The following is a 12,014-nucleotide window of genomic DNA, read 5'->3' as shown; positions in this document are numbered from 1 at the left end:
TGATTAAGTATGAGTTTTTAGTTAAATTGTTCTAAAGGGAACTGTTTTACTTAGGTATTTTTTTTACAGTTCATTTAACTTTATATTTTTGAGACAAGTTGATTAGTAATTTTGATCAGTACTTTTAAGTTTCTTATGTATAAAGTATTTTGTTAATCATAACAGCTTCACAAAGTATTGGAAAAATTTTCACATTGTCAACAGAAAAAAACAGGAATTAGGTAAACATTTAAGTTTTTGTATATTATAAACTAAAGAACTGGATTAAATGTCAAGATTTTACACACTGTTGTACTAGTGTTTTTTAAATCGTTTAGATTATTAAAATTTTTATGAGCCTGAGAAATAGACAGTTATCTAAGCTATATCATTTTCAAATGCGTATTATTAAAAGCTTCTACACAAATAAATGTGCAACCATACTGAAAAAAGTTCAGACAAGACACCCTACTAATTTCTTAAGGCATTTAAACTGTAACTTTAATCTTGTCAAACAATATTAATCATAATAAATGATTTTCTACTAAACTTTAGTCTAAACCCTTTTGTGACAAATTATAAATAAAAAAACTTTAGGCATAGCACGATGATATCTGCAATTACACTTAGTAGAGTTGGGTTTCCCAAAACTGGAATTTTCGGCTAGTAAAATGGCAAATATTTAAAAAAAATCTGCAAAATAAGAGGCGGCATAAAAATCAATTTGTGAAACCTGATATAGAGTTAGCAATGTATGTTATAAATGCTTACACTGTTAAAATTTTTTTTTTTGTGCACATTTCTTTGTGATTTCAATGAATTTAAAAACAAAATGTATTTTTTAAATGTTTTTTTTTTTTCAGCAGAATTTTTAAATGTACAGTTTTTAATTTATTACTGTTTTAGTAAAAATATAATCAGTTAGGTTATTATATAACAAAAATGAACAATTTTAATTGTTATTTAATATTGTAAACTTTTATTATTATTTACAATTACTTACATATTAAAAATTATAGGTATATTAAAATAATTAAAATAAAAAAGTTACTTCAAGAAAGTTAAACTTTATTAAGTTAAAACAAAACAAAATAAATTTATTTTAGAAACATGCAACTTTAAAAACCACCCAACCATACTTTTTATCATATAAAATTTTTAAAAACTATTTTAAAACTCAACTTAATAAAAAAATATTTTAGTTAACATAATGGAATTTTTTTACAAATAGTTATTAAAAAATATATACTTTAATAAAGCAAGAGTAAGAAAATTTTGATTCTAAATAAGTTTTTAAAGATGTTTTCTAACACAAAAATATCTAAGGACGTAATATAAGCTAGCCATTTATAAAATTATATAAATATCTAAACACCTAAAACATTGCACATTTAATTTATATTAGTCTTTTTATTTAAATATTAAATAATTCAATCAGTTCTTGAATAAATACAAAAAGTTCAAGCCAATCAACATTAATATAAATAATATTTTTTAAAATTTTAGAACCTTTAAAAATACGTATTAAACTTTTTAAAAAACTTGTAAAGAGTGTTTATAAGAATTCGAAATAAAAGTTTGTAAGATTTTTAAAGAACATTTTTAAGAATTTAAAATTTAGCTTGTTCAAATTTAAAATTTGTTAAAAGTTTGTTTGTAAAATTTTTTTAAAGCTTTTGTGTAAAAACTCAATTTTCTTATAAGTATCTGAACAACCTCAAAACTTTTTTTTTTTTAATTACCAACTTTCCCAAAAAGAGCATACTTATTTCTTAAAAAAACGATCTATATCTTATATATGAAAATTTAGCACAAATATAAGAAATCTGAATACAAACATTTATTATCTGTACCCCATTCTACCTCTACCCCTACGACTACTTTTCTTTGTGTTCATTTGCTGAGGATTGAAAAACATCGGTGGTGCTCCAGCCTTGGAATTAAAATATATTAAATAAATAATTGTATCAAGTATATGTCAATTTATTGAGTTGTTTGTTTTATATCTTTCTAATTCGAAAAACAAACAAATATCACAAAACTAACCATAAATTTACTAAATTAAGTTAGTAATCAATTTCAAGTTTGAAATGAGCTGACTTATATGTAAAAGAATTATACTAGAAAGTCTTTCATAATAAACTAATAAAGGCTTGTTTATAGAGTTAAAAATTTTATTATGATTTACCTGTGTTTGCTGAGGGTTCATCATTGGCGGACCTGACATGTTGCTTTGGTCCATATTATTTGGTTGTTGTGGACCACTAGACATACCACTAGGATTCATCATACCTGGTTGACCCATGCTTGGTTGAGAAGGTTGCATCATTTGTGGTTGTCCAGGAGTCATCATGGCAGGTTGACCATTTGACGGGTCAATGGCCTGTTTTGAAATTTTGTTTAAAAAACTTGAAAACTTTTACTGTACCTATTTATGGTAATATTTCCTAAATTAAACGGTTTTGTCTATCATGGAACAATAGTTAATTGAGGAGTGAACAGGTAAATGAGCAATTCAAATTAAAAAACGACATATATCGAAGGGGCGATTTTTTAAAATTTTTACGGAGGAGCAATTATGAAAATGAGGTTTGAAAATCCCTGATTCATGACGATATTGTCAAACTCAAACTAACTTGATTGTTCATGCCAGAAGGATTCATCATGTTAGGCTGACCTACATTAGGTTGCATCAATTCAGGTTGACTTGGTTGACCGGGTTGCATCAATTCAGGTTGACTTGGTTGCATTTGGTTGTTTTGCGACTGGAGCGATGGAACCATTGGAACTTGTTCTGCTGCATTCTGAGGTTCCAGCATTGCAGCAGGTTGGTTTTCACTCTGAAAAAAAAATTAAACATACCATGAAAGGTCAATAAATAAGGATATCATGAAAGGTTAAAAAAGTAGAACTAGAACTTTTAAATTTACAAGTGGACCAAATTAATTAAAAGCACTGCCTTAAAAGCAGTTAATTGTTTATCATATATAAACTTAGGGTATGTCTGAGCTTTAATCTAAACTTTTGAATTAATTTTGGTTAGAATTGTTTTAATAAAATGGTTTTCTTCTAAAACAAATATTTTAGGCTCACTTTGATTTTAGTAACCAGTTGTTTATTTTTTAACATAAGTAGTTTAAAAATACGAAGTATTAAACTTAAATTTTAATTGTAATTATGTATGTTAGGTTTCAAATTAAATGTGGCAAAGTAAAATAAGATAAAACATCAAGCTAAATATACATTGAAAAGATCTTATAGATAAGGTGTTAGAATTATAAACGATAAGACAAACGATACTATTTATTAACAATTGCAATATGCTTTTCAATTCTAGCCATGCTGTATTTTTGTTGAAATTACAAATTGACTGAAATCAATTAAAAAAATTATAGTGAAATACATAAATACATTCAAAACCTATAAAGGTATAAATTTGCAAAAGCAAATATTTTAACAAATTTAAGGAGTTAATAACTTAAACTTATTTAAAATTATTATATAAAACTAAGTTTTAAAAGTAATTAATATTTAGTAACATCATATGTGTTAATTATTTAAATAAATAAATACTTTTTGTTTGAGCTATCTATTAAATGCTTTTTAACAATTTTGTTGTGCTTATACTCAATGTTCTTGACTTATAATATTTCTTATGAGGTTACAAGCACTAAATTCCGTTCTAATCTATTTAATTCAAACATTGTATGACTACCTTCGATGGGCTTTTCCTAAATTTTTAACACCTTTTTAATGGTTATAACCATTAAAAAATACCAACATGAATACTAAAAACACGTTTTACAAATGAAATTTATGTTAGTTAATGATGTTATATATGATGCGTAGCTACAGAAAACATGCTTTTTGTTAGAATTATTCACAACAATTCAACCGACTAAATGTTCAGTGATGCGTTACCTTTAAACTCGTCACGGTCGACTTATTTCCCGCTAAAACCGGCGTGAATGCAGACACTTTTGCTGAAGGATCAATAACTTGCTGCATTAGAAATATTTCAAAGATATTCAAAACTTATGTAACCACAATATACAAAAACCATAAAAATATCTAAATATGCGTTTAGTTTTTGAATTACTTACAGTTCATTTTGAATTAACATATCAAAACCTTTTCACCCATGCTGTTTAAAAACAAGTTAAAGCATGATAACTTTTACCAGTAATGAACTTTTAATTAAAAACTTTTTCAATGCAGTATTAACACAAGTTTATTATCACCACAAATTTATAAAACAAAGCAAAAAACCAATAAAATAAAACATATTAATCACAAACTTGGTTGCTTTCTTCGGGTTGCATCGGTTCTTGGTCTGTTGATGCAGATTCTGTTTTATTAAAAATTATTAATTAAAATTAAATCACTTAAAATTACATCAACAAATACATAAGAGGTTAATTATTTTAGTTTCAAATAAGATACTTTTTTGTTGAAAAATAAATAAAAAACAGTAAAACTACAATATTAAATACAAATTACAAATTATTTTAGTTTCAAGTAAAATACTGAATTTTGAATAAGTAAGTCTTTATCTGAAACCAGTGACCGATTATTTTAATTTGCGCAAAGAATAAATGTTTTGATTTTTTTTTGTACTGTATTCGATTATACAAGCTAATATAGTTTTAACCAAATTAGTATAACAACTCACTATTTTTTTAACTTTTCTATTTAACAAAATTCATAAAAACGAACACTGATGTAATTCATAAGCAAAGCTTTAACTTACATTTACTTTGACACAGATAAACGAAAATAAACTTTCTAAGGCTAGTTTACTTAAAGGTCAGTCTGACTTGCACATTTGCTGAATTTTAAAAAACCTTTAAAAACTTGCTGACTCGCAAAACATGCAAATCAGACCTTCAAAAGTACTTTCTCTTTAAAATAATAATCTTTAAATATTTTTCTAATATTTATAAGTATACTTTCCCTTTATAATAATAATAATATATTTTTTTTCAACTCACCCTGACTGGGCACCATGGGCATCATCGGGGTGAAAACTTGCGATGGGGGCATACTTTGCGGGGGCTGAACACCGGGGGCGCTAGAGTTTGCGGATGTTTGGAACGGAGACACATACTGATTCCTGCTTCGTTTTCCTGTTTTTTTTAATTAAATTTTTAAAATGCTTTTTTTTACTTTTGCATCAATATTTTTGATTGATATAAATATTTATATTATACTTGTTTGTAACTTAAAATTTTGTTATACATTTTAGTCTTATATTTAATTACTGACTTCTACCTAGTTTTCCTGTGGCGCATGATTGAAATATAATCTTATAGTTAAAAATAAATATATGAAATAAAAAAGCATACCTTTAATTATAAAGAAATATATGAAAAAAAAAATCATACCTTTAATTAAAAATAAATATATGAAACAAAAAATCATACCTTTAATTAAAAATAAATATATGAAATAAAAAATCATACCTTTTAACCATTTAAAAACTTTTTTGGAAAATCTTTTTAATCACATAGTTTCACAACGTCAGAGCTTAAAGCTCGGTTAAGGTATTTTAAAATATTGTACTTATAATTGATGTTTAAGTAAGTTCTTAATAAATATAAAAAAACTAAAAATTAGGTTTGCACAATCGGCTTTAGCTTTTTTAAGTTTTTAATTTTTCATTTTTAAAATAATGCAAAAGTATTAAAATGGAAATGAAGTTGCTTTGATGTTTCTATGACAACCTCAAAAAACAAAGGAAAACTTTCAAACTATAAAAGGCTCAAACACCTGGTATCAAAATTAATTATTAACAGTATATTAAGAAAAATATATCAATTTTAAAATTAACCTTTCTTATTTCTTTTATACTGGTGAAAATGTTTGCCATTTTTTAATTTGTTTGTTAAAACCTTAGAACCCTTAGAAGGGTTAACATTAGAGTTAATACTTTTTAATTTATCTTCAGTTAAAAACTGATTTTCAGATTCGTTATCCGAATCTACTTCGTTCGTGTTTTTACATTCTGTAACAAAATTATTATATTTTTTTAAATTTGCCGGATTCAGCATCCCAGATTCGTTCAACGATGGGCTTGGCAACAATCGACCTGAATTTCCAAGAAAAGTACAAAAAAATAATGGTTAGTTATATGTAATATAAATAATATAAGTGGTAAAATTCAACAAGAAAACAAAAGAATTTGGCAAATGGTTAGATAAATATAACACGAATAATATAAATAGTAAAATTCAACAAGAGTACAAAAAAGACTGGTAAATAGCAACTACTAGCAATTAGTATTAATAATAATGTTGATTTGTAAATACATATTGCCATCAGTTTATAAGATCAAATGGTTTAGTTGATGTAGTATAAGTCCCTTCTTAAGGAATCGAACTTAGAAAAATCATGTTAATTTTTTTCATTAGAATCGGTTCTGGAGCAATGATTTATGCTGATCCCCTAATTTACACTAAATGATTGCTGGCTGTTAATTATGGAACTTAACAACTATAAAAAAAAAAAATGTTTTTCTCACCTTTACCCAAGATTTTGCTAATTTACACTATACTATCAACTTAAAGTATTAACTAAAATTTTAAGTTAGTTGTGTAACTTCCAAAACAAAATATTTTTCTCACCTTTGCCCCTTCCTCTACCCCTACCCCCTCCGAACACGGCGGGATTACCGCTAGATGGCGCTACGGGCGGCGGCATGCTGTCCGAGGAGCCTGTAGGTCCAACAGAGTTCGTTGTGGGCGGAGGTGGTAAGGAGGGTTCCGACTTTTCATCCGCGGACTTCTTAGCCTCATTAATGTCGACGTACCTGAATGAAAAATTAATACTATTGTGATGAAAATAAAATTTAACAACAACAAACATTTGTATTATATATACATTTGTAACAATCATTATTACTACGTCATTATACTTATATATATTTTTTAAAACTCTAAATTTCTGTAAAACAAGTTTGATAAAATATAAATAAGCTCTTAGGTTTGCTGAGGGTATACGAGATAATATATCCGAAACTGCTGTATAAATCTATTTTTTCTCATATAACTAAACAGGTGCATACATATACAATACATACAATACATAATACAACATGATACAATACATACATACAATAATTAATAACACTTATTTGTAGTTTTGTGATTTTTATTTAGCTTACTTTTGCAATTTTTTTTTTATCGTACAACCGTGTTTGCAATATATATATATATATATATATTTGTTTATTTATAACCTTCATTATTACTACGTCATAGAATTTATAAAAAAAATTGAACTCTAAATTTCTGTAAAACATTTTTGATAAACTTCAGCTTTACTGAGGAACATATGGAAAGTTATACCTCATACACGAAACAGCTGTATAAACCTATTGTTTGCTAAATAACTAAACTAATTGTATGTATGTATGTATATACAATATACATACATACAATAATTAATGTCAATAACACTTATTTGCAATTAAAATATTTTTTAGTTTCAACCTACCTTTTCAGCTTTTCATCATACACCAAGCTACTGCCGGTATCCAAGTTCACCGGATTTTTTCCCTGTTGACCGATCACTTTGCGGAAAAATCCTAAGACCGGGTTCGTTGATATCTGGAAATTGATTTAGTTAAATTTCAAAATATAAATTCAAGCGCTTGTTAACAAAAGACCCTAGCGAAACAAGTTCACTGGATTTTATAATGGTTACAAATTATACGGTAAAATGGTGTATACACTATAAGTGTAAAATAACATCGAAAGAATCCTACGACTTTGTTTGTCAACATCTTGAAATTGATGTATTTAAAATATTAAATATCGATATTGTAAAAAAAGCATAACTTTTTATAAATCTACAAACTTCAACGTGAACTTACTCCAAGCTTTCCTGTTTTTTCCTTTTTTTCATCTTTTTTATCCGCTGGTTTTTCTTTCGGTTTTTCCTCTTGTTTTGGTTTGTTCGAAGAATCACTAGTTGTTTTCTGTCTTGTCTATTTAATATTCAATTTTTTACAAATGTTTTAGTTACAGCTTTAAAGTAGACTATGTATATTTTTATAATTATCTGTTTATTTACATTTGTCCATATATAAATGTAGAGCTTTTGAGTAGTTAAGTTTACCTAACTCATTTTGTTCAAGTTGTTTTTGGCTTTTTTTTTTAATATTGGAGTTCAAAAAACATATGGAGCACAAAACTATATTTAAAAAAAAAATCTTTAATTATGTGAGTTTCAGTCTAGTTCAGGGATCAGCAGCCTTTTGTAACTCGCAAGCCGATTACCCTAGAAAAATTGCTCGCGGACCGTAGCATTTAAAAGTCTTCGAGGGTCCCAATTATTTAAAAATAATTCAAGTAATCAATACGAATATTTAGTTTCTAATTATAATTATAACAGAATAAGCAATAATAAAGTAACTAGTAACGATCATTTATTTACAATAAGAGACTTATTATAATTTTTAAAAGTATGTTTTTATCTATAAAAGCCTCGCGGGCCGCAGTTTGCCGACCCCTAGTTCAGTGTTTAAACACATTTTAATTAATTAAAAATTTTATTTCAAAATATTTTTCAAATTTTTTATTTTTATTCAAAAACCAATAAAACAAACTTGTTCGAACATCTGATCAAATTTCTTGTTCTGATCATTTTCAAATTTTCTCGGTTGGAACTTTTCTGAAAATAATATTTCATTTTAAAATATAAAGAAATTAATTTATAAAATCTCAAGCTTTAATATACTACAAAATCAAAGAACGGTATCCGAAAATATCTAAGGTGGTTTGGTTTATTGTTTGAAAACTTCATCTGTAAAGTTTTTTTTATTGCTTTTTCATTGTTTATTATTTTGATTTTTAGTTCATGAATTTTGAAGTTCAAAAACTCATAAGTTTTTTTAGTTTACTGCTATAATTAAATTAAGTAAGATCGGATAAAACCTTAACTTTATTAACATATTCTAACTTAATTTTATTTTCTATAATCAAAAATTAAATGTTCATTTTATACTTTATTTTATAGTATTTTTTTACTTTATCACCTAATTAGGAAAATAGTTCTGAAACTTTTGTACGAAATGTAAACAAACACACACAACTATTTTCACAAATTAATCTTTTTTAAAGCTTTTTGTAGGATAGTTTTAAAAGTAGTTGTTTTCAACCTAATTTTTACACTTTTATTAAAAGTTTCACTTTTAGAAAATAATTGAATTAAATAATTGAATTACAGCAAGTTTTCTAAAGTATACCAAAATACTTGAACATTTTGATATCAGTCCTAATAAGTCGAACAATCGATAACAAAGAAAGTATTACAATAACTCAAAATAAAAGAACTATTGAAAGTGTAAGCACAACTATATTTTTTATCCAAAAAAATAAACAACAACATTTTTTTGTTTACCAAAAGAATTTATTAAGACAAAAGAAAATAAGCAGTGAAACTAACTAATTCTAAAACTATCATCCTACAAAAAACTAGAATTGCCTAGAACTATAAAACTTTTACTTTTTTTTAAACGAAAAAGACATAAATTTTAAGCAGCAAAATAATTTAGTTGGAAAAAGTAGAAATAAATGGCTTAAAAAACCCAAATATGGCAAGAATAAGTCCCTAATGTTAAAAACCAGCAACATATCAATTGAAAACTAGTATTGTTAAAACTTCAAGGAACAAGTAGTACAAGTTAAAATTAAAAAATTATTTTCACAGGAAAAAAATTATTATTTCAGCATTTTCAAACAATATCTTCGACCCCACCTGCCAAACCTTTTTGGAATAAGTAAGCTGTAAAAAAATATACTTTAGCAAAAAAATTAATAGTATTTTTACTGAAAAATGTAACAAAAACTTCGCTGGGAAAAATCAACAACATTTCGTTTATAAAAGTTATATCGAACCATCAAATAAGAAATTAGTAATTTCAAGGTTTGATTAACCGCAAGTGTGTTACAAATGGCTAAATAAGTCCTTTAAGAAAACTTTTGAGGAATATTATACTTTAGCTTAATAATAGTTTAGCAGAAGCTTAATAGTTTAATAAAACTTCAGTGGGATATAAGTAGTACCTAAGAACTTAAATTAATATTCAAACATATCAACTAGATCATCAACATCATTACTAGTACCTTGTTTTGGTTGCTCTTTATCGCCATCGCGCGGTGAAACTTCAGGAGAAACTTCTTCAGGTTTGTTGATGGTGTTTTGCACCGACTGCAGAATGTTCTGCTGAGCTAACTGCGAAGCCTGGTAGTCTAAACCCTGGTAACCACTAACTACCTGATCTACCTCGTTGCTAGGTAACTCACTGCTGGTTGCTACGGGCGGTTGTTGTTGTTGGTAACCATACTGCTGGTTGTCAGGCATCATGGGTACTTGGGGTTCGTTGTTGCCATGGTAATCGTATGCTGGTTGCTGGGTTTCTTCTGCTGCAACTTCTGCGGATTGTTGTTGGTTGTTGTCTTGGTAACCAGTCTGCTGCTGTTGTTGGTAACCGTACTGGTATTGCTGGTTGTCCTGGTAACCAGTTTGTGGCTGCTGGTTGTCCTGGTAACCAGCTTGTTGTTGCTGATTGTCCTGGTAACCAGTTTGCTGTTGCTGGTTGTCTTGGTAACCAGTATATTGTTGCTGCTGATTGTATTCGGGTTGTTGCAAGGTTGGTTGTGGTGTAAATGTTTGCATCTGTGAATAAAATCGATTATTTTTGATAAATGTATAAATACATTTTTAATTTAATACTTTTTAATTATTGTTGTTAATAATTGTACTATTCAACTAAAAGTGTCTATTCGAAAAAAATTGGATTTGAAAACACGATAAACATTTTTTTCTAATTTTACTTATTTTTATTAATTGTCAGAAAGATATGAAGGGTTACATTTATACACTTTATATCAGTCTACAGTCTAATTTGGAAGTAAATTTCTAAGAGCACTTTAAATGTTCAAAAGAATACTAGGAGAAATTTAACTTTTGGATAACGGATACCAATGATATTTAAATACTATTTTAAACAAATACTAACCTGATCTTGAGAATAATATTTTATACAAATATTAACCTGATCTTGTGAATACTGGTTGTTTTGTACGTATTCCTGCACGTTATTCTGAATATTGTTAACAGGCAACGGTGAATCGCTGTACAAAGAATTTCCTTCCCTCAATGATCTGTTGTGGATAGACCTCGCTACTTCTAACCCTATTTCGTTGTTCTGTGAAGAAATTTGGTTGTTAGTTGTATTTTTAAGATTTAGAATCATGTATTTTATAGTTTAATGTATGTCATTTTTTTGATGTTTGTAACTCTATGTTGTTGTTATGTAGATAACAACTAATAAATTTAAGGGCAGAAGTTGTACGTTCTAACAACATTGAAGTTATAATTTGAAGACTTTTGTTAAATTAAATATTATTGCAAATAATACAGTGTTTCCTTCTTCATCAGTTGTTAATTTAATTATTACCTATTTAGTTTGAATAAGAAATTTTTTAACAACTTGTGATATCTGATAATATTAAGAATGAAATATTGTATTGTTTGTAACAATCTGTAATAAAATATCTAATTCATTTCTTTAAAATCAAATAACAATTTTAAAACAAATCAACTAACAAAAGCTTTCTGAGAAGTCAAATTATGCTGATTCACTCAATTAGTATTATAATTAGTAATTTTATATATCTTATTGAGTACAACTAAAAAAAGAATCTTAATTTCAATGATTTATGAATTTTTTGTAATATATAAATAAATAAAATAAAAACAACTAACAAGAACTTTCTGAGAAGTCAAATTGAGCTGGTTCACCCAATCGATGGAATCACTCGCAAGTTTGCTCCTGACGTCGTGGTACCTCATGTAGTTGGAAAGATTGCACAAGACGGTTATCAGGGTGGTGGAGTAATACTCGGGGTTGGAGTTTATCACCTTCGACAACAACTCGCAGTAGTGGAACGCCTGTGAAAACAAAAATGTTAAAACTTCTCTAAAACTGTATTCTGTATTTAATACTTGTATAAACTAGCTCTTTTTTA

At 27.1% G+C, this 12,014-nt stretch overlaps 1 protein-coding gene across 5 annotated transcripts in view; it reads right to left on the bottom strand.

Annotated features, from left to right (window-relative positions):
- Positions 1-1,370: 1,370 nt before the first annotated feature.
- The window catches only part of LOC145849787 (uncharacterized), a 43,526-nt gene continuing 32,882 nt past the window's right edge, over positions 1,371-12,014 (bottom strand). For 3 of the 5 annotated variants that reach the window (XM_082954841.1, XM_082954842.1, XM_082954844.1), the window contains 13 exons: positions 11,752-11,937; positions 11,039-11,191; positions 10,107-10,659; positions 8,588-8,652; positions 7,853-7,966; positions 7,474-7,586; positions 6,603-6,787; positions 4,971-5,105; positions 4,278-4,327; positions 3,901-3,981; positions 2,616-2,819; positions 2,168-2,362; positions 1,371-1,912 (listed from right to left, as the gene is read on the bottom strand). In XM_082954841.1, coding sequence (XP_082810967.1) covers positions 1,823-1,912; positions 2,168-2,362; positions 2,616-2,819; positions 3,901-3,981; positions 4,278-4,327; positions 4,971-5,105; positions 6,603-6,787; positions 7,474-7,586; positions 7,853-7,966; positions 8,588-8,652; positions 10,107-10,659; positions 11,039-11,191; positions 11,752-11,937 — 2,124 coding nt within the window. In that variant the 3' untranslated portion in view covers positions 1,371-1,822. The remainder of the gene's footprint in view (positions 1,913-2,167; positions 2,363-2,615; positions 2,820-3,900; positions 3,982-4,277; positions 4,328-4,970; positions 5,106-6,602; positions 6,788-7,473; positions 7,587-7,852; positions 7,967-8,587; positions 8,653-10,106; positions 10,660-11,038; positions 11,192-11,751; positions 11,938-12,014) is intronic. The other 2 variants (XM_082954845.1, XM_082954843.1) reach the window with 2 other exon arrangements.

Source organism: Thalia democratica, chromosome 2 (genome assembly GCF_965202585.1).
Source record: "Thalia democratica chromosome 2, ktThaDemo2.hap1.1, whole genome shotgun sequence".
NCBI lineage: Eukaryota > Metazoa > Chordata > Thaliacea > Salpida > Salpidae > Thalia > Thalia democratica.
This window is presented reverse-complemented; position numbering and strand designations above follow the sequence as displayed.